Source organism: Crassostrea angulata, chromosome 8, assembly GCF_025612915.1.
Source record: "Crassostrea angulata isolate pt1a10 chromosome 8, ASM2561291v2, whole genome shotgun sequence".
NCBI lineage: Eukaryota > Metazoa > Mollusca > Bivalvia > Ostreida > Ostreidae > Magallana > Magallana angulata.
The window spans coordinates 13,042,946-13,067,012 of NC_069118.1; the positions used below are offsets into that span (position 1 = coordinate 13,042,946).

At 32.8% G+C, this 24,067-nt stretch overlaps 2 protein-coding genes across 4 annotated transcripts; both read right to left on the bottom strand.

Annotated features, from left to right (window-relative positions):
- Positions 1 to 51: 51 nt before the first annotated feature.
- Positions 52 to 10,743, bottom strand: LOC128157835 (peroxisomal acyl-coenzyme A oxidase 1-like). Of its 3 annotated transcripts, none has more exons than XM_052820493.1 (15): positions 10,573 to 10,743; positions 9,837 to 9,999; positions 9,238 to 9,392; positions 8,875 to 8,982; positions 8,183 to 8,302; positions 6,390 to 6,505; positions 5,725 to 5,894; positions 5,245 to 5,407; positions 4,840 to 5,030; positions 3,350 to 3,514; positions 2,906 to 3,011; positions 2,050 to 2,196; positions 1,587 to 1,657; positions 1,234 to 1,369; positions 52 to 918 (listed from the first exon to the last, which is right to left on the bottom strand). In XM_052820493.1, the coding sequence occupies exons 1-15, from the start codon at positions 10,730 to 10,732 to the stop codon at positions 853 to 855; spliced, it is 2,037 nt and encodes a 678-aa protein (XP_052676453.1). In that variant the 5' UTR covers positions 10,733 to 10,743; the 3' UTR covers positions 52 to 852. The 3 variants fall into 3 exon arrangements, with proteins under 3 accessions (XP_052676453.1, XP_052676452.1, XP_052676455.1); XM_052820492.1 differs by having other exon boundaries at positions 5,245 to 5,410; XM_052820495.1 differs by lacking the exons at positions 52 to 918; positions 1,234 to 1,369; positions 1,587 to 1,657; positions 2,050 to 2,196 and adding an exon at positions 2,303 to 2,362 and having other exon boundaries at positions 5,245 to 5,410.
- A 772-nt stretch (positions 10,744 to 11,515) lies between these two features.
- LOC128157832 (uncharacterized) lies at positions 11,516 to 15,522 on the bottom strand. The gene is made up of 5 exons (XM_052820489.1): positions 15,427 to 15,522; positions 12,253 to 14,209; positions 12,034 to 12,108; positions 11,831 to 11,944; positions 11,516 to 11,734 (listed from the first exon to the last, which is right to left on the bottom strand). The coding sequence occupies exons 2-5, from the start codon at positions 14,207 to 14,209 to the stop codon at positions 11,643 to 11,645; spliced, it is 2,238 nt and encodes a 745-aa protein (XP_052676449.1). The 5' UTR covers positions 15,427 to 15,522; the 3' UTR covers positions 11,516 to 11,642.
- Between the last annotated feature and the right edge of the window lie 8,545 nt (positions 15,523 to 24,067).

Below are 24,067 nucleotides of genomic sequence, written 5' to 3' on the forward strand. Positions count from 1 at the left end.
AAAGCACACAACTCATGTGATAATTTCAATTTTACCATTAAAATTTATGAGTTAAATCAATCAAGAATTACTTTATTTAATGATTACAAATGTCTTTTTATATACCAGTATTTCATTTCCAATATCAAAGAATTAAAAAAAACCAAAGTGAAACAATTCAACAATTTGTTTGTTACAGTGATTGTCATGTGTAATGTAATCTATACTATACTGCCATTCAAATAAAATAAATATGCCAACTTAATACTAAAATCAAAATAATATAATCGTGTAGTACTTTGTAGTGAGTACTCAACAACCTTTGATACACAAATGACAATTACATTAACAAATATAACTATGCAATACATTGTAGTGAATACTCAACAACCTTTAATACACAAATAATAAATCATGTCAACAAAATCAGAAAACAACAACCTAAAACACAACCAGTGGTCACTATCACAGATATAAGGTACATGTATTAAGATCTTGTTAAGTCTCTCATGGCATTACAGGAAATTTTCTAATCAAACATTTCAATAAAAATCTTTATACTAACTATAATAAGCAGTTAAATCAGATTCATCGAAAAACAATACAATGGGAACAAAAATCAGTCCTACAGTAATTCACAAGCAAAATATATTATCAAATTATGCTTAACGTATAATATACATGTATTTTGTATCAAAAAATACAATATATATATTTTTTTGGTCAAGTCAAGTTTATGTAATTCTCAGCATTAAAAATACATTTATCTTCTAGAAGTCCATGATTTCACATTTTGTGGCTTCAAATGTTCTCAAAATTGCTCCAAGCAATTAAAAACTTATTTGACTGTAATATATTGTTATGGGGCACTTTTTACAGTTTTGAGGTTTTGTTCCTTTCTAGAAATGGCTTCAGGTGCTGGTGAAAGGAATAATGAACCTGCAAAAATTTATATACTTAATAATACCTTGCAGAGTAACATTATTCAGAATACTTGTAAATTTTTTTCCCTTTGTTTCCAGGTGTGCAATGTATTGAGGTAACTGAATTCTTTCATCATTTTTGCAAAGTGGATCGACACTTATAAAAGCTGTACTAATACAATGTCTATCATATCTGTTCATGTGAATGCAAATAAATATACAACATCCAGTACAATTGAAGAAAAAAAAAAACAATATAGTGAAATATTAGAATACAATTATTCATTGAGGCTGTTTATATTGGTAATTTTGCTGAAAATACGGTACTTACATCAGGTTGGTTAAGAGGTTCATTTTGTGTTGATTTTAGCATTCTCTCGTAAACATTTCCATCGTAACAGCCAAGCACCGAACCATGTGTGTTGTCATGTATATCAAAGGCATCTACAAGGGAGACTGCATCTGGTCTGAAATGTAAAGAAATTTTTGAATAATACAGGTACTCTTAAATCTAAAAGAAAGATTACAAGAGAGAGAGAGAGAGAGAATGTCTGTGAGTAGCAGGGCTCAGAAAAGGAGAAATTTGCTAAACCAAACAAAATATGTTTTACACATGTAGAGTTACTAAGCAACATGTCTAAGATATTTAAGAATTATTTAGTACATGTAATTGGTTCATCTCACCTGATTTCTGCCAGCATCTTGACTTCTGTTTCTTTCAGCCATTCCATCTGTGGCAATCCAATGGACTCAGTCTTTGGTTGGATAAAAATTTAGAAAATATACATCATTATCGTAATAATGGTAAAAATACAGAATGAGCAAACTTTATACACATGAAATTGAATAAAGACTTTTAGACATTTATGACCAAAGTTCATATGGGTATATCCAATTTTATTTTTGCCTTTTTTTATTATCCATTTTTGACTTATCTTGGTCTATTTACAATCAGCTGTTATAATACTCTTCTGTTTATAAAATATAACAATGTAAAATCATATCTAATTGTCAGTTGGCAAAACCCAATCACACATACATAAACAACCAACAGACTTCACTGTGTCTCCATAATTCATACACAGAGTATAATATGGTGTAGAGCTATATAGTTATACAGGAATCAAAAGGATATTGTTAGTCTCACCTCAAGAAAATCTCCAGCATTCTTAACAATGTTGAACACAGTGAAGAAGACAAGCAGATTGTTTAAAGCTTTGGAAACAGGAACACTGATCTGAAGTTGATTCATGCCTTCCTTGTAATCAACCATCATACAGTATAACAGGTGAGCCTGTAAGTGTGTACCAGAAATTAACATGACTGTGTATTAAATTAACTGTTGTTGTAATCAACCACCATACAATATAACAGGTGAGCCTGTGTGTACCATAGAATAACACTAGTGTATTAAATTAACAGTTGTTGTAATCAACCACCATACAGTATAACAGGTGAGCCTGCAAGTGTGTACCAGAGAATAACACTAGTGTATTAAATTAACAGTTGTTGTTATCTGTTATCAACCACTATACAGTATAACAGGTGAGCCTGTGTGTACCAGAGAATAACACTAGTGTATTAAATTAACAGTCATTATAAACAACCACCATACACTATAACAGGTGAGCCTGTAAGTGTAAGCCATAAAATAACACTAGACTAAGGGTAAAAAAATTAACTGTTCATCATTCAGTATAACAGGTATATGTAAGTCTGCAAGTTTTGAAAAAAAATAACACTCTTAAAACTAACTTCTCTTCACCTAATGCAACGTTCCCACTGGCATGTGATCTGTCACAAACACTATGTCACCAACACTATGACTGACAAATCATAAGTGATCATGGAACTTCTCAATAAGTTTAGGATTAGGTACAAGGTAATGCAATTCTATATGTAAGTCCTTATGTATTTTTTCAAGCTTTAACAGGTAAGGTCAAGATATGTTATGAAAAAAACCCAGTTGTTTCTGGCAGTGTATATTCTCTCTTGTTACTGACCCTTGCTGCTCGGACAAGTTGAACCAGGTTGTCATTCATGGCCTCATGTTGCTTTTTTCCCCCTTCTATATCTCTTTGGAGCATCCTAGCAGCTTTTGAAATCATCCTAAAAATTCAAAATAAATGTGTGACAAGTCACCGAAAGTCCTCTACGTGTATTATGTTAAGTAATAAAATAGGCATGATGTTTACAATGACACTGTTTCACTGAATTTCAACGAGTTTTAACTTTTACAAAAATGTTCTTTCTATGTAAAGGAGTCAGATGATTTGACAGCAAGCATTTTTTTACATGACTCATGTAATTAAGATAATTATAAACAATATATAATAAAAATTTCAGTTATTGTTCAGCAGCAGAGGGGTAACAAGGGTATACAAGTTTAAGTCTCCCTGGGTGATCAGTAACATGTAAATTATAGAAATCTTATCTATGGTACTTACCTGTAGGCTCGGAACCTGTACACCTGGCATAACAAAGACACATTCATACAGTCTCCAGGTGAGTTGATGGGACAGGTGTATTTTATGGGGTCCATACACAGGTATTCTGTGGTACCAGACAATCTCTCTCCGCTAACAGCTGCAGCAAACCTCTTCATCAAGTACCTATACATAGTAAGTAATTATCATGTTTCCATTATGTATTTACCATGCAAAACGTAATATGACTTCTCCATATCTCATTTCATTTTGCACATCAAATTCTTAAAATTAACTGTAAATTCAAAATGGGCTACTACAGATTATATAACTCTCAAGTCAGAACCTTTCACATTAATTCTGAATAACACTCCATTAAATTGATCATGAACAAGTCTCAAAAATAGCATTTCCTCTCACAATTACCAGGTACGGTTGATTTCTTATTTACCTTGGGTTCCTCTTCACCTATAAATATCTGCCACTTTGTATCAAATACTAATACAAATTCAAGTATAAAATCACAACATAATTTCATTTTGTAATTGTTCACAACTGTTGGAAAAATAATGTAGAGATTTTAAAACCCCTAGAGGATATTTCTTGCCATTCTAAGTAATAAAGGAATTTAATTTCTATCTGTGTTACACAATTGTTACATAGGCAAGTTATGTTACATGAAATACAGTCGCACCTGTTTTTAGAGAATGACAAACTGGCCACTTAAAACAGGTGGCCTCTTATTCCAGGTTTGTACTGAGGACACTCCTTGTTTACTAACCTCTATAACCATGGCCTTCTTTTTTATATGAGAAGACCTCCTCGGAAGAGGCTCTTCCTACTTTCCATTCATATAAATTTATTCACAATGCCAGATTTCTACTCAGAATTCATTATAAAATGAACAATACTGGCAGTAGGGCTAACATACATGTTAAGCGCGAGACTGACCATTTGATAACTTTGTATTGAATTGGGTTATCTTATTCAATCCTAGCACAAATTACACACAATTATTGGTCATCACCTCATTATCTGCTGTTTAAGGTTGGCTTTTTTTGACACAAAGTCACGTGTCACAGCAGAAATCATGTAAAAAAAACAGACAATTGAAAACAGGCAAGTTAAAAGCACAGGAACTAAAAACACTGGCCGTTGGTAGCATTAAACAGGTGGTCGCCTAAATGAGTCAAAATATAGTGAAAAACTAAACAGGCAGGATTGAAACTGGACGCTCATGGGGAGTGGCCACAGGTTAAAGGTGGCTGTATAAGCTGGTGCGACTGTAGATGAACTTTTTCTGCCAATCAAAAAAGGTTTTACAACCAGAATTAAATTATTTTCCTTTAAAAAGAATCTATAGTATCCTCCACCCCTTCATTGCTATACAGTGCTAGGTTTCTTTTAAGATTTTTAAGACTAGTACACAATACCTTCCATGCCAAAATTTATACAGTGTGTAAATTACACAGTCTGTGTTTTTTAAACACCTCTTTTTTCACATTACACACCTGGCGACCTGCAGGTAGAGCACAGTGTTCTCCCCTTCCACAGTCACCAGGGCCTTGGCCGATGCTACTGCGTCCCCCAGGGCTGAAGCGGCCAGGTAACCGTGTCCCCCACAGGCCTGTCTGCTGATCTCCAACAGCTCGACCGTCATCTCGGCTGACAGGGCCTTCATGCCAGCCGACTGACAATGGATCTACAAAAAAAAAACTCAGCCATTTAAAGATTTTCCTAACCATGCTTTTTTTTTTAGCTAAACTAATAAACTAGGTGGCATAACTCAAACATTCAAGCAAAAACATTCTTTACTTTACTAGAAGAATCACTTTGATTTATTATTCAAAATCACTTGAATCAAAAATAAAGCACCATACATGTAAATAAAGCAATACATTTACACAATACTATACCTCAGGAAGATTTTTAAAGTTTCCCTTCATTATCTCTGCATAGGTTTTTAAGTACCTATTCTTGAGGGTTTTAGAGACAAAGAATAAAGCGTAGGCTGTGGCAAGACTAGGAAACACTTTGTACTGCTGGGTCTGGTAGTCCAAGATCTTGCTCTCCTTTTCACTGCTATGACACATATTTGTAACAGTTAGAATCAAATTATTACACTATGTACTATGAATACATCTAAAGACTAAATATGCAACTCTCTCTCTCTCTCTCTCTCTCTCTCTCTCTCTCTCTCTCTTATTCCATACAGTTAACAAGAATTTTGTGGAATGCCTAAGAAATGCAACTTTGCATGTTATTATTAACTTAAACATATGCTCACATGCACCATGATTCACGACCTTAGTAGATCTACATGTCAGATTCATGCGAGAATTCTTATAGATACTTAAATGTACTTGTAGAAGAATCATGAGAAATTAATGGCTTACCTTGAATCTAATGTAGACTGTCTTCGAACAGCAGAGTACCGAACAATTATTGTAGAAGAATTACTGAGAATCACGGAGCACCAGTTTACAATAGTGACCCTCACCAAGATCATGGCAGAGTAGTTTGCCTTGCTAGGGCCTCTGGATGTAAAATGGCCTTCTCTGCTAACCTTCACAACATAAGTAATATATGTATTTATTAAGTAAATATAAGTACATATATTTGTACATGTATGTATGTAATGTACATATAGGTATATAGGTCCATATCTACCAGGTATTTAACATGTTTAAATGCATTTTTTTTTCTACTGTGAATATACATATGAATACAGTTACATAAATTTTTGTGAAAAAGAGTTTTGTGTAAAATCAGATTAAGTATATCATCATGGTACAAAAAATAAATATGGTCATAATCATTTTGGTGAAAAAAGGACAGAGGAAATGAATCAATGGATTTTTTAGGGACCACTGTAAATTACTTTCTACATGCAAATACATGAATGTTATTTTCAACTTGTGCTAAAGACACAATTGATACTTTTTTCTTTAACAACATTATGATATTTTATTAAGATAGATATATTTATCTAGCATATAAATGCAGTAAATCTCACGTGTTTTCAAGTTTAAATAACTATGTGAGTTTTAAGCTAATTCACCTGAGCATTTTTCATCAGCATATTCTCCCTTGGAATTCGTACATTATTCAGGATTAAGTAACCATTGTCAACGGTATTAAATGTAAGTTTTGGTCCAATATCTCCAACTTTTACACCTATAATATTCAATAAATTTTACAAACTTATCATATGATTTGGGTATGAGGTGCATCAATATTATTGTATATCTTATTTCAAAATTTCATGTAGTCACAATTCCTAAAAAAAAAAAAAAAAAAACTAGAACTGTCCTAATGGGACTAATACCCCCGCTAGGCTAATTTCAAATGGGACAAATAATTGAATTGAATAATAATTAAGGTTTGGAACACATAAAAAATAAAATTCTAGAATTGTAAAAAAAAAAAAAATAGTTAACAAAGAAAAATCAAAATTGTCAGAATTTCACTGTAAATACATATCTATAACAGTAATACATTTACAAATGTATGTATTTGATGATATATTTTTTTAATTTAATTGATTTAAAGAAAAACCAACAAAATGACAAAAACCCCTCCCTTTGCAGTGAATAGAAATACCGGTAGCCAAGCAATGCTCTTCTGTTGATAAAACTTTCAATATCTTTCTTATAAGAGTCTTGACAGATGCAATTAGTTGTTTCAAATTTTCCTCACTTTCTCCTATGGCACAATTGAACTCCATATCAGAAAATTGATCCCATAGGACTATGATTTTCTTTGATGAGCTTGTTAAATTTAATAAACTCCCAAAACATTACCATAATTACCATACTATGTAAAAATATGTAAAAAAGAAAATTTAATATTACTAACAATTTTAAATTGCCAAAACACTACAATCATATCAGTAATTTTGAATTTCATTTAAATTAATGCCCAATAGGGTCACTTCATCAATTTACTTGACAAATATATTTAAACAACCTCTAAAAATAGTTTAACTTCTTTATTAATAATTATATTATTTATTTCCTTATAATGATAGACCTTTTGGTTTACATGAAACAGTTTTAAAATAGCCCCAAAACCATCACCCATTTTACAGATTATCAATTTCCCCTAAACACATGCTCCATCTGAACCATGGCTCAGATAATGGCTCCCTTGGGACAAATGAATTCAGCCACACTTGTCTTTGATGTTCTCATTAGCTCCTAAGAATTTATCATTGACAAACAAAAACTTTGCATTGTCAGTTGATAGAATACTTAAAAAAAATAATTTTTTTTTATTAATTAAGACATAAAGACAAAAAACTCCATCTGGATGTATTTATATAAATATATTTTAGAGTGTTTTCTATTAATTAATTAATAAAATCTGTAAGGATTACCTCCCTTACTTTTCAACATTAGTGTACAATATATAGAGTAAGGAAAATGAAAAATGTCATAAAATCATTAAATCTTGTCTGATCTTAAAAAAAATTGCAGGTGCACATCTTCAGATGGTGTTCAACATATGTACAAATTTTCAAACTGTTCCATGCAGTAATAAAAAATTCTATAGGGGGGACAAAGTTGCGTCTACAGACAGACGGACAGACGGACAGACAGACAGACAGACAGACGGACAGACGGACAGACAGACAGACGGACAGACGGACAGGGTGAAACCAATGTACCCCCCTAAACTTCGTTTGCGGGGGTATAAAAATTCAATTATTGCTACACATATAAGAGTGTTTTATCTTAATATGTTTCTCTTGTTTACAAATTAAATTTGGATTGTAACTGCATTATCATAACACACTTGACACTCCCTCCCCCATTGCATATAATGTATAAAAGGTTTGGCTTTTTTTCTGACCTGGCAGTGGTTTGTGATCCTTTGTGCTTCTTAATGGGGTTAGAAAAGGGTGCATGCCATGCTTTTTACCATCAATGATTAAAGTAGCTAAAATGATGGCATAGTTCACAGACTTTCCCACTGAAAAGGAAAATAGAACACCAAAATCAACTACATACATTGTTTGTAGTAACTAAAGGTATTACTTTGCAAACATTAGGAAATTCTACATTTGAAACTTTTTATGATTATACATGTAACATATGTGCATATGATACATGTATATCTACAAATACATGTTGGTTATATATGTATGTTTTAAACATTCATGTAGTATAGGTGAAAGCGCTAGAGTATTGTGTTATCATCTGGAGTATTGTGATATCGTCTGCTAAAAATTTTTTTCTAGATCTAAGTATTTATGCAATAAAAATTACTTAATTCAAACATTTTTTTCCTACAAGCCTTTTTTGTTAATTTTAGTTTTCTGATTGATAATTAAAACTGTATGATTGAATGAAATAAATGCATGTAAAACTGTAGTACTGGCAACTGTTCAGAATTGAAGATTTAGTCTTAGCCTATCTGTATCAAACTCATACCTGTATTTTAGTGTACATAAATATCGAGGATAGTTCAATCAAGACCCTTATTGAATATCACATAAGTAAATCATGATTAATCATAACCTGGCCAGGATATGTGACACTTACAAGCTCCTGGCCACCATTTAATGGATGTAACGGTTGGTGTGTTTAAAATAAACTCTTCTGTAGTGGCATCATAAGTTGCTATGGTTTCCAGTCCCTGCAGATTAGTACCTGTGGATACATCATAAACGAGGATCCCATGATTATACAGATGATCAGAATATAAACAATGTCTACATCCAGGTCACTTATCCTCTGTTAAATTAACAAAGTACGAAATTGTCTGGTGTATGTTTATTATGTCTGAAGAGAGTCCATTATATACTGAACATTTAAAATCTGAAGCATGAGCATTTTACATTCACAAACAAGTCTGAGGATTAAATTTCATGTTATTTGTTAATATATGTATGACATAAGCCTTACCATGCCCCAGCTCTGTCTGGGCATACGTGCCAATAATCTGGTAGTTCCTGGCCAGATGAAGCCATTTTGCCTTTTGTTGTTCTGTTGATAGTCTCTCTAAGGCAGGTATGAACATTACAGTGTGCAGTCCTAGGGAATACTGATGATTTATCACACTGCAATTATATTTCACATTGTAAAGTTTAAATTTTCTACATCCTGATTTTTATTTGGCACTATGCTCATTTGCAGTATCATCTGATTGATCTCAAATGTAAATAGCTCACTTATATTAAATGTATTTGATATTAATACCCTATTTGGAAGCGTATTATAAACCATTAATTGTTATAGAACTTAAAGTCATTGATCACAACTTGCAAATTATAAAGTCAAAAAATAAAAATGGTACACGTTTTGAATTGAAACACAAAATTTGGACATGCAGAAAATATCAGTTGAATATTAATTATGATACCTGGAGCTATAATATTCTTTCTCTCTCTCTCCCTCCCCCCTCCCTCTCTCTCTGCTTGTCAAAAAATAATTTCAGACCATTAATTTACTTTTCAAAAGTTCAACAAGCTATACCTCAATGTGTAAAACAAACACAAACATACTTGACTGCAATGCCGAATTCTTCATCAGTCCAGTTGTATTCCTCTTTTAGAGCAAATAACCGAACACTCCTCTCTACTCCTCTAGCATATATCTCATCGCGTGGCTTATAAACACTGTCAATGGCACAGTCTCTAAACAGAGGATCCTTGAATAAAATTCTCTCTGCAATATAAAGAGGATATCTATTTTGTGTAGTTTTAAATTTGCTCTATCCAATGAGTTGAAATGTTGTACATAATCATGATAATGAGTTGAATAAAGCAAACATAAAATCACACAATTATAGATGTTCTATTTATCTCGAACTACTTGATTTATATCAAATGGATTTTAAGATGGCCCCTTAAATGACATGAATTGATTTTTTTTTTTACATAATCAGTGATGCAATGTCATGATATGCGGTAATGGTGATAATACAATTTAGTATGTCCTTTCAGAGATATATATTAGCTGGTTTAATGTTAAGTTTCACTGAAATAGACCTCTAAATAGTTATTCTTAGAGCTTTTAAAATAACTTGAATGGATAACGTTATACTGAAGACTTAAATAGTCAAGTTTGTTGAAATGCACAAAGTTGCAAATGCAAAAAGAACAAAATATAGAGCCATCCAATGTCAAATCTGTACTGGCTACTGGCTATTGGATATGTATACGTGATAAGCCAGACGTTTCTATGATTTATGATCACTGATAGCGTCGTAAACAGGTAAACCGGTATACGGAATCTTACCTATTTGCCGTCTTTTCTCTGTATTATTTCTACCGCCATCGACAATAGCAGTTATTTCTGATATATATGGGGTTAAACTGGAACAATCGCGTTCAGACTGTAGTTCTGGATTCACTTTTGAAGGTATTTTTCCAAGGTCCAATATTGCGGCAGCAGACATTTTGAACGGAAGTATATGTTCAGTTGCAATCTGAGTCACATGATCAAATGAAATAGAAATTTTAGACTCAGAATTACACCATAAACCATTCCGGAAATACCTCTTTTTCCTCTATGCGATCGCGTAATAGATGTCTGTGCTTTAATAAGATTGTTTTCCTGTTGAATATTGTGTAAAAGGAGTGAATGCTTCATAACTATACTATGGCACGCGAAATTCACAATCAAAGTACTGAAAGCCGGGCTCTTTTGGTGTGTCTTTATGCATATTGTATAGTAAAGACTGAAAATCTCTCTCTCTCTCTCTCTCTCTCTCTCTCTCTCTCTCTCTCTCTCTCTCTCTTATGCTTTTAATACAGGCACGTAGCACGTAAAAAATTCATATGAAAAGAAAAAAAATTTGGATTGAAATTGTAGTTATATATATATAGATATTCTCACCCAGATATCTGATATGAAATATGACTCAATGGGATATCGTAAGAAGACAACTCTCAATGGTATATTTCTTATAAGATATCTTATAAGAAATATAACTTATTACTTTAAAAATCTCTAATTAGAACTGATATTCTTACTGATATGTTTTATAAGAAACATTATAGTCTTACTTAAAGTATCTGGTTTGAAGACAACTTACTGATATTCTAACTAGCTGAGATATCCTATAAGAATTATTATAACACTGGCATAGAAATGGTTATAGGGAAGACTACCATTATTCCTGTTTATCACCAAAGCAAGTATTTACGTGTGTGCCGATGGAATAGGTATTGGATTAAGATTTTGATTTTAAAAAGACTGAGGCATATAATACAAATTTATTTGCTTTAAAGTAAAGGTTTCATCATATATAATCAATTGTCAACGCATAATACAGAGTGACAAAATGTATGGCGTATATCAGATTCTCAGTTCCAAATGCCGTTCTGAAGCCAAGGAACCAGGTACGGATCAGTGCGAATAACACTTTTGTAAGTTTGCAGAGCAACGGGTTCGGAACCTTGAAAAAATAACAAAGAACTGATTAATATACTGCATATATATTAAAAAACAGGGGCAACATTAGAAAGCCTCTGGTGATTTTGCATGCAAATACCTGAACAGAGACCACAAAACTTTCTACATCCCGTGTTTCGAACATCATTAAGGTGGGCGTTGACACAGACATCTTTAATTTCTGAGCAGTAGTGTATAGAATCAAGACAGTCATCTGTTTAAATGAATAAAATAAGATAGGTCTTTACATCAGAGAGAGAGAGAGAGAGAGAGAGAGAGAGAGAGAGAGAGAGAGAGACTTACTTTTCTCTTTTCTTATTGTTTCCTTTATAAAGTCTTTGTCATATTGTTCTTTTTCTGTTCTCTTCGAATGAGTCCCTGGAAGAAAACTCAGATACCGTATTCTTTTTATATTACTGTGTATTTATAGTTAAACGCTGATTTTTATAATTAACGCCCAAAACTGTTGATAAAAATAATCCACTTTTCAAAGAACTACATTGTATGCATTGCTATAGTTACCATTGTTTTCAAAATTTCCACATTTTGGAAAACCTTCTGGTACGGGAGGTAGTCTGGAGAAAGATTCATTTAGAAGAACGGACATTCCGTCAGCCGAATGAAGCTGGATATGGCAGTGAAGGAGCCACAACCCAGGGTTATCGGCCGTGATTCTAACCACCACATAACCACCGCTAGGAACGATTACTGTGTCCTTCTTAGGTGGATCCACAACGTTAAGACCTGGTACGTTCCCATGTTTCCATGTTGGATCTTTCCATGATGCACTGTTGCAAAAGCTTTTTTCTTGTGTGGTGCCACCTCGGCAGTCAATGTCTGCATTTTGTGAAATAAACTCACCCGATGTTGAGTTGTAGTTCCCGTAGCCCATTTTCAGAACTTCAAAGGAATGCCCGTGCAAATGAATTGGATGGGACCAACCCTTTCCTTTTCCCATATTTAAAAGCACAAAATGAATTACGTCATTGTAATTCAAATTAATGCTGTGTGTACACGAGCAAACCTTTTGTTCCCCGCAACCTTTGTAATGACACTGGTTTGATATGTCTGTTGGTTGAGATATTGCTGAGACAGTGGGGAAAGTGAACTCCACTCCGTTTATTGAGTCAGGGGTATATTCTGGTCCTGGGAATGCAAAATTAAGAAAGTATTCCCGAAGGTGACTTAATGAAGCATTTGGAAAATTATTTGATACATCGCTTCTGACCTCTCCCATCGTAATACATTCAATATTCTCTTCATTTGGATAGAATCTAAATGGACAATTCAATACCAAACATTTGTTTGTTTGAAGACATTTTTGTCTGTTAGAATCTATCCTTACAAACTTTTCCTCTGCTCCTTTGTAATGCAACACTGCTTCTGCAATAGTCCGTCTGTTACGTTCTAACGTGTGCCCTCTAATCATATAGTTTGTAATGCTTTCGTTAGCGTGAATGAGAAAGTCGAACCGCTCTCCAGGATGTACTATGACTGACTCTACCTCTAAAGGTTTTATATAAAATCCATCGCTAGCAACAACCGTCAGTGGATGGTTGTCGATGGATATTCTGTATGGATACATCGCAGCAGCATTTATCAATCGAAATCTATAAGTTCTGTTTTGCTCAACCTCAAAAATCTCCAGCGGTGCCTCGTTATGTGCTCCAGAGTTTGGGTCGTAGTAGTATCTCCCCTTTCCGTTTATTAAAGCGGATTGAGCGTACCAGAGGCTGAATTTGGACCCATCTAATGCAATGGAAGGTTTGATTTCTTGTCTATTCAAGAAGACCCCAGCATCGGAATACAGAAACGCCTGGTCCACGTCATAGTCATGATTCCAGTCCTGAACTTGCATGATGAAGTCTTCTGACACACCCCGAACAATGGGAGGGTGATTGCGTTCTCTGATAATAAGGGAACCATACAGACCCTTTGCCCTCTGTGCCCCAGCGTGAGAATGATACCAATAAGTTCCCTTTGGACTGGCTCTGAATTTGTACGTAAACGTCTGTCCCGGGTTTATCGGGCATTGGGTCACAAAACTTACCCCATCCATGTACGGTGTTTCTTTTTGAGGTAGTCCATGCCAGTGCATCGATACAGTATCGGAATATAGTCTGTTTATGACGTGTATCACTAGCATTTGATCTTCATATGCAGTGATGGTTGGACCCGGAAGAGTTCCATTTGCTACAACTACAACTCTTTGTTTTTCCCATCCATCTGCTGTAATAACCTCCTCAATATTTATTGGTGTGGCAGTAGTTGTGTTTGTAACATCATAACGATATAAATTTCCTTTCTCTGGGAAAACAGCTTTTTCTGTTTCATGAAACATCGTCAACTGACTGGTAATTTCTAGAGATGTTTCACAGACCAAAGCATGCTTATTGCAGAGGAAGGCCACACTTTTCTTCGCCAAACATACAAGGGTGAAAAGGTATACGAACAACGCCTTACCGTTTCCCAAGATCATCTGAAAAAAGATTGGAATATAGTTTTTTTCTATTCCACGTCTTTTGAGTTTCAATGTAATTTCATTTTGGTAATTTTTGCAATAATAAATAGGTGGAAACCTAATAGAACATACACCAGTAATTAATGAGAACAATTACATCAAAGACACTCTCTCTGTTTACGTTTGCAGTGTCATTAATGTTTTATAGAATAAATTGCAATGTAATTTTTAAGTGCGCTTGCAGTGCATGACGTTTAACTTAATTTTGATTCATTCAAGTATTTCAGACTTCATATTAAACTACGCGCAATTCAAATCATATATATATATTTTAATTAATATTCGCAAAGGCGAAATTTACTTACTAGTTCTATATTGTCTGTAAAGATTTTTCCTAAGTAAAACTGTAGTAAAACTGTAGATACTAAAAATTGTTGAAAATAAGCTCAATAATTTAAACAATGATTGCATACACTTTTATGGTATGCATTTTTTTCTTTAAAGATCAAAAACTGTTTTATCAGTGTACAACAGGTGATTGTCTGTGCTCTTTTTGTCTGAGTTACAGAACGCCGGCCAATCTTAGGGATTGAATTATTGAAAACATCGCACAATGATTTGTTTGCAACTTCATATTAATGTAAAATTCTTACTTACAATACATGTCTCATAAAGACTCATAAGAAGTAAAGTTTGAATCAAACTAACAATACTTTCTCGGATTTTAAGAGGTGACAAAGAAAGTGATATTGATGGTGTTTTACAATCTAGAAATGCACTGAAAAACATCAGTTAGTTTCATGTGATTTCACGAACAACGAATTGTTTAAACTATTCACAAAATTTAAGAACGTATCAGCATAGTTGTGTTAATTTTTTATTTCAATCTTACAGTGAAACAGTTAATCTTTTGCCTGTTTGCTGTTGATGAGATAGCTTACTAACTATATCTACAAGGAATACTTTTTTGGAATTAAGGATTATGTTTGTTTTCTTGTATTCCGTAAAGATCTAGATCCTCAAAGATATATGTTTAGGAATGGCTTGTCTTATAAACCTTCATATGATCATCCACTACCTTTGTCTTCGAAAACTTTTAAATAAAAATAGACTATTTTCCTACAATAAAAGCTCTTAAGTTACATGTAAGTTTCAAAACCACACATGGAACATTACAAAGTTATATATAGTACATGCATCTGTCCTTTTCTTCACTACACTTCTTTGTTTCTTACCTTGCCTTGACGATCCTGTAGATTAAGTGATGATCTAGGGTCGAGCACACAGGTAAGTGTTATGAGTGACCCACCCTGGGGATACGCTGATAGTCCCGAGTGACTGCCAGTTGATCACGAATATATGTTGTAACTAATGAAGACCACCAGGTCCGGACGACTAAGGTTACCCAAGACGTTGCCAACAACTATTCGCTTGATTTCATCAGTACATGTACACCATGTATGTTGTGATATTGAAGTAAATTTTTTAATTCTGCTATCTGTGCTTTGTCTTTGTGTAATCTTCTGGTTTTGTTGTTTTAAAACTGAAAGATTTTTTTTCGTCGATTTTATTATGCAGTGGATTTTTTTTAGGTCTCTAGGATGGAATTTCAGAGATGCTACTGTTGGTTTGAAAGCCCTCTGGTTATCTCTAGTAAGAAATTCAAAACAGGTTACTAAAGCCTTTGTGAGTTGGCATCTGTTAGTTGCAAATAGTCTTGAAAGTTTTTGATTTCGGGAAGGTTCTTTCTTTAATTTTGAATGTCCTTTGCATAGAAATGCAATTGTATCACTATCTAATATTTTACCTTATTACATTCAGTTTATGTAGCCCCATTTTAAAATCAAAAATAATTCAATAGGTAAAAATTTAATCTTTCTATGTGTAAAGCCTTAATGGGCAGACAAAGTTCACATTTTTTTCGGCAAAAAAAACCCACGGTGAGTTTTGTTGGCCATTATGCAGGGGAATATGTTGCAATGCGTCACGTTATGTCCCCTGTAAATCAATAGGTGCGGTTGATCGACATTATGTGTAGTGCTGTAATTTATTTTTTGAATACAATCTACAGCCCTGTTATTTGCCAGAACTCTAAATACCTGTATGAAAAAGATATGTTTTCCCAGTAGTAATTAGATTGTGTACCGACTGATTACGATGCTGATTAACAGTTATCGTAATCAGTCAGTACAAAGGTAGACTTTATTTGTGCGTGATTAGTCTTGCTAAGAGGCTGTGTGTTCGTTAGTTAATCGTGGAATGGATATCAAGTGTCGCATTCGATGTACTTTGTCACCCACAGCTTAAAGAAATTGATAATAGAGGACACGCTGCAGTTTTTTTCCAAACAGGATTTTTGTTTCAATTATACAATGTATACGATTATCTGTTCCCTCTGTCCTATATGGGATATCTTTAATTATGGCTACTCCTATATCAACCAACGATGTGGCTACGTTTTCTATCATTCTCAGCAAGAATAATTTTTCATAGTTATACACTGTCATTCCTGAAATTTTTTTTCCATAAAATAACCAATTTTCTAACAGCGTTATGTAACTTTTTGAAAGTCCTCTGTAAATATGGTTATTTCGCCCCGTATTATTTTTGCTCTTCTACATTTGCAAATGGTTTCGCCCCGTCATTGCCAATCACACACATTTGTACGAAAATAGATATCTAATGGGAAATTTTGAATTAGCTCAGTCTTAAATTCGCCGGGAGACAGCGAGGACAAAACGGGCGAAAATAAAACGGGAGTGAATATTTTGTAATATACACTAAATTGATTTGAGTCGCCAATTTTGAGTTATACGTATATTGACTTCACCATAAAGTTAACGTTAAAAAATCGCATAGAGGTGTTATAACTGTGTTATCACACATTAAACCAATTAGGTAGCGTTTACTTAGACACAAAACATTACTTTTCAAATTGTCACTGACTCTTCAAGATGTTGTACGATAGGTATTCTTAATGCGGATGCCTAAAATTTAATCATTTAGTAATTGCACGAAAAGTAAATTTATTACCCAATCAATGTGTTTCATTTTTTATAGAAGAATTACATCGTGGTTTTTCACCTTGAGGAAAACCCAAAGTGAAAGAATTAACTATGAGGTTTTATTTCAATAAAAACACAATTTGCATGTCTTTGTGTTGACACAATCAAACCTCCTAATAAGAAAATGAAACAGAGATATGATAAAAGATATTGAGTTTGATCAATTTAAGGAGAGTAAACATAGTTATTGGAATTATATTTGATATACATACCTACATGGTTAGAAATAAATGCATTTCAAAAAAAGTCTTGAACTCGGGTCTTAGATATCACAAACTTAACCCTTTCTCTTCCAAGCTACGCTTAGAAATACGATAGTATATAAGGGTTAATTGAGTTGGGGTTTTTCCGTTAATTTGAATTTGAAGTTGACAGCTCGATACATTTTTTTTTTTTATTTGAATACCAATTTTCAAAATTATTTTGAAGTTCCCTTTTCATATATTCTTATGGACGGGTTTTTCCTAAATACAGTTATATACGAAGACTGTATAAGTTGTAAATGTCGTATCTGTAACATAGCATCATTCGCACTTCTTTCCCATTCTTCATCCAAAAGCTATGACGGTCATGTTTTGCTGAGAAAAATTATCTGAATGACCACCAATTAATTTTTGGCGTTTGTATTTTCTCCTTTTATGTATAATACCATGTCATGTACTTAAATAGAGAACATCATGCAATCACAGTATAGTCACAATTAATGGTAAGTTGGTGATGGGTGTAGGAATTTGTATGACAAAATTGTCACATTAAAGTGCGACATGAAGTTATGTTCCTGACTTTTAATTAGGGCTTTTCGACTTTCGGTCGAAAAGACCTATTGTTTTTGTCTTTTTTATTATTATCTATGGAATGTAAGGTTTTGACTTTTAGTTCCGGTACTTCCGTTTTTAACAAGGAAAAATGTAAAAATTGATTAAAACGCAATACTTTGTTTAGGGTTTATATTAGAATATTCAACTTTTAGAATTAGATGCATCTTGTCTTGCTGTACAAAATCTTCTATCTCTTACCGTTTTTGAGATATAAAGTCCTAAACTTTAGAAAAGGGGGGATGAGAAAGCAAAAAAAATCAAATGACCTTTAAAAAATTATTGAACGCCTAAATATTATTAATATAGATGTAATTAACATATATTCTAAGTTTCATTAAAATATATTGACTACTCAACATTTAGTGTACCATTTCAGATGACGCATACAAATGTTGATATTATTGGGATAGGGAAGAGAGCGACTCTATGGTGATAATTTTACTTTAACTTACTACTGTGATATATATATATATATATATATATATATATATATATATATATATATATATATATATATATATATATATATATATAATCCAAAATAAGTAAAGTTAATCCACACAAGTAATAAATAATAAAAAATAACAGAAAGCCGATTCAAAACTCTACCGGTTTCATTAAAATCTTCAGGAGTTTTTCAAAAACTCCTGAAGATTTTAATGAAACCGGTAGAGTTTTGAATCGGCTTTCTGTTATTTTTTATTATATATATATATATATATATATAAGAAGCACTAGCAAACCAACAACACTCGTTATCTAAAGTGTCGGATCAAAAGATACAAGGTTATAAGATGAGATATAAAAAAGCACTGAAAATAACCAACGACACGAACAATAAAGTAAAATATTGTCAAATTTTCGGGACAACCCGTCCCTTCTTCAGGACAACAAAATAAAAACTACATAAGAAAGAAGAAAAACATCTACAAAACTAGCACTAAACTAAACTAAAAGATATATAAAAACTAGATAATGTTTAAACACCGGATCAAAACGTGGCAGCTACATCTTTATATTTAAGAATTCGAGCCCGAGAAAGAAAAATCCCGTCCGACGCAGCGGACGGTCTGTGAAGAAGTGCTGAAAGATAACGCGAACGAATTAACTTGCTAATTGGGGGTTGCTGTTAATTAAGTTGTACTAGTAAGATAATTCGTAGTGAAAGTTTGTAGGGAAGATTGGCCCTGTAAAAGACCACATAAATAATCATGAATGTAAAAACTAATGGAAGTGAAATAAAGCAAAAGAACAAAACCGATTAAGGAAATAGCTAATACTTTGAATAAATAACATGATTAATAGTTTGTACATGGACCGAAAAAGATGAAGATGGTGATATTGCTACGAAAACAAATCAGTACTTAGTTGATGTTCATTTTGGTGAAGTCACTTAATTTGTTAATGCCGTCAGGGCGGAATGACTTCAGTCTATGCATCCAAAATTTTTCTTTGTTTTTTCTCTCCGCATCTGTCCAGTTAGGGTTGTGATCAATGACCAAAACCATCATGTCCTAGCCTTGTGTATATCTCATCAATTGTAAATTTTGTCAGAAACAATACGTAGGGGAAACAGGAGACCTCCGCAGGCGCATCAATAATCATCGTTCCACCATCAAAACTAAGAAAATTAAAGAACCCGTCGGGGAACATTTTAATTTAGATGATCACAAATGGGAGGACATGATGGTTTTGGTCATTGATCACAACCCTAACTGGACAGATGCGGAGAGAAAAACAAAGAAAAATTTTGGATGCATAGACTGAAGTCATTCCGCCCTGACGGCATTAACAAATTAAGTGACTTCACCAAAATGAACATCAACTAAGTACTGATTTGTTTTCGTAGCAATATCACCATCTTCATCTTTTTCGGTCCATGTACAAACTATTAATCATGTTATTTATTCAAAGTATTAGCTATTTCCTTAATCGGTTTTGTTCTTTTGCTTTATTTCACTTCCATTAGTTTTTACATTCATGATTATTTATGTGGTCTTTTACAGGGCCAATCTTCCCTACAAACTTTCACTACGAATTATCTTACTAGTACAACTTAATTAACAGCAACCCCCAATTAGCAAGTTAATTCGTTCGCGTTATCTTTCAGCACTTCTTCACAGACCGTCCGCTGCGTCGGACGGGATTTTTCTTTCTCGGGCTCGAATTCTTAAGCTGCCACGTTTTGATCCGGTGTTTAAACATTATCTAGTTTTTATATATCTTTTAGTTTAGTTTAGTGCTAGTTTTGTAGATGTTTTTCTTCTTTCTTATGTAGTTTTTATTTTGTTGTCCTGAAGAAGGGACGGGTTGTCCCGAAAATTTGACAATATTTTACTTTATTGTTCGTGTCGTTGGTTATTTTCAGTGCTTATATATATATATATATATATATATATATATATATATATATATATATATATATATATATATATATATATATATATAAACAATAAACCAAAACCTTTATACGTTATGTTTTAATTAAGGCTTATATTAACAATGATATTGTCAAATCAGTTGTGATAGCAATCTTCGAAATTTAAATTGTGCTTATGTTTTTTTCTGCAACTTGGCTTTTAATCTTGTGTTTCAGTACAGTTTTAATGTTTTGCTTTTATGCTTTTTTGTTAAATATTTTACAATGTTTTAATGCATTCCAAAACACGTTCCAAAAAAGCCATATAGACGGGAGGAAATACAATGAATTTAGATAGTTTGAAGATTACCATGTATAATGATACTTCAAATTATTCCTTAAGGACTAAGTGCGGTTTTATGCAATTTTTGCCCCCCAAAATCAAAGTTTTAGAAAGAGCTTGAAAATAAGGTGAAAGATAGTTAAAATCATATTGGAAATAAAGATGTAAAAGGTTATCACCACAGTGACGTCATAATGTAGAAATGACGTCATGAATATTGCATTATTTTGATAAATTGATGTTTTGTAGCAAAATATGGGTGTTTTCCGATGGTTTTTCGACTGGGAAACATCGAGCGCAGGCTTGCTCAAGTACCATATTTTAGTATAATGTGTATAACTATCTGAAGAAAAACATATGTTAAAATCGCACTTGAGCAGACCTGCGCTCTATACTTCCGAATGCAAAATATAGAGCAAAAATGAGAATATTTTCATTTGTTTGCAAATTTGCGGGAATTGGGCCATTTAGGTGACGTCATAGATACACAGCGATAGAGCAATGATGACTAAAATCATTATTATAGTTATAGGCATCCTCTATACAATAATTTGTGAAGATTTTATGTTTATACGATACTATTGAAAAATTGGTTAAAATCGGGGGCAGATATTTGACCATACCGCACATAGTCCTTTCGGAAACCTACCAAAGCAGATTGTATTGCATGTGACTGTCATTAAACTAGCATAAAATAAAACAAACACACTTTTGATAAGGAAATTGGCATTTAATAAATAATGACTACAGAAGATACCTTCAGAATTGGAGGTCATTGGTTAACATATATAATACAATAATCAGGTAGTTTTAATCAAATAATTGACACACATTTAGAACATAAATAAAAGTCTCTATATCTGGCAAAGAATGAGTTTACACTAGGGAGAGAGACCTACAGTCTAGAAAGTATAAAAGACAAAGTATTCAAAAGTGCCAAGACCTAAAAATAATGTCTTACATCTTAAACTTACTGCCCATAACAATGACTTTCATAGAATGCTCCTCGGTAATTACAGTAAATATTGACATGTAGAACGTTTTGTTTTTTATTTGGTATCAATAGCTTAAGATGGCTAGGTGGACAACAAATTAAGACCTGTCTTAAAATTTGACAAATGATATTTTTGCCATAAGCTAACATATAGTAAAGAAAAAATTAAAATATAACATTTATTACATTTTCTTTAAAATTTGATCCTTTTCATATTATTTTTATAAAGAGCACTTCTTCTTAAGAGGATTAAACTACTCTAAAAATGGACACGACTATCGATTTCTCTTCATTTTTGGACACATTCAGAAAAATTTTGAAGAAAATGTAAAATTTTAGAACGAAACATTTAGAAGACAAACTATACAGTTACACATCATGGATATACATCTGCATTTGTATTTTGTACTAAATAACCAAATACATAGTAATCAGGTTCAACTTGGTTTTTTATTTTATTTAAAAATAATGTTTTGAGATTGAAATGCATTGATGCAACTTGCCATACACTGCCTTCACTTTCACAATATTAATACAAAAATAATATTGACATTCAGACAACTTATTAGTATCATTTAAGAGAAGTTTGTGACACAATTATACGTGAACATCTCGTAACGCTTTAAGGTTTCTAAGCCATCAACGAACAGCTCAGAATTTGAATTTCTGCTGATCTGTCTCTCTATGGAGAGACAGAGTAAAAGTTTTTGAGCTTTGTTTCGAAGGTTCAAGTGTATCGAACGCCGACTATCGATTGGAATGGTATGCAGATAATGTATTTTTCGTCGAATGTGTTGCACACAAAAATAATTTATTGTATATTTGTATAACACTCTTCTTGATTTTTAATGTAATAGAACAAAATAACTGATATTATTCATCTGTAGGGATACACAGTGCAAATATGCTATGCAGGTGTTTAGAACAGCTGTATTGAGCTCTTAAAAATAATTATTTGTTGCAATATACATCGTTGTGACAAGAACTAAGATACAATCGACAACTTTTAAAAAGGTTTAACGTTTTTAACTTATATAAATGTACTCATGACCAATGCAAAGTTGATATGTGTTCTGTTCTGATAATTTACTGATGATGCCCTTGGTATATAGGAGGACAATAAAAGCGGCATCTCTCCGACCTTGGCAATAAATGTTATAGAATTGTACACAAACTATTTTGTGTGCAAATTTTATTAACACTTTTTCCTATGAATGCTTTCAGGATCTGTACGAGTATTTATTAATATTTGTTTATTGAGCTGATATAGTATTGTATATCGCTATAAAACTTTATTTTCAGAAACTCTTTCAAATCAAGTGATCACATTCCGTTAAAGCAATATGAGCTGTTTTTTTTTTTTTAGAGTTTTATTTTGCTGCAAAAACCTGCTAGCATGATAAGTCTGCCTGTAGCTGAAACTTTTGTGATATAAAAGATTTTAAAAAATAATTAATTTTTGTCAGGAGAAAGATTTCATTTATAAGGAATATATAGCAGATCAATTTTTGTACAGGGCGACAATAATTCAATTTTGCTCCAATTAAGAGTTCTTAATGGCTTTTCCCACAAAAACAGGGCTCACAGAAATTTAAAAATCATGATATATTTGGTCATCTTAGTAGAAAATAACATTTTCTTTTTTAAAAAATTCAACATGAAAATTGCAGCTCACATTGCTTTTAATTAGTATGACAATCATTGTTATATCTATTTTGCGATAAGCAAAACTTTTATCTGAATACTTTTTTCAGTCTTTGTCTTTGGTGGTCGTCATACTTGTCTCTTAGGAATTGTCTTAAAAGAGGGATCTTTCGTTATTTAAAATTAAGAAGTACAAATGAGTAATAACACTTATTCGAATAGGTAATATAACCTATTTAAAACACAAAGAAAAGGGGAACAATTCCTATCAAAATATCCCCCTTGCATGGTAAGAAAGTACTCATGAAGTAGTCATGAAAATAGTATATGTTGTAGAGGACATCTTTTATATGTTAATAACGAATAATTTTACACTCCGACGTCCTGTTCTCCCTTAAGCGTGTTAAAAGCTGGATAACTCAAAGTAAGGCTAAATTAATACTAAATACATTTACTTTAGCTTGTTATTAATGACCAAAAATGGTACGTCGATATCTTTAAACATGGACACCCCCTTTACTCATCGATTTAATGCAGTGCAAACAGAGCCATTGTGATTTTTTCACTTTAGTTGTTTTTGTTTCAGCTTTAATGACGCATGTGCTTTAGATTTTTTTTAAACCAACCATCTTAATATTTACTACAAATATTCC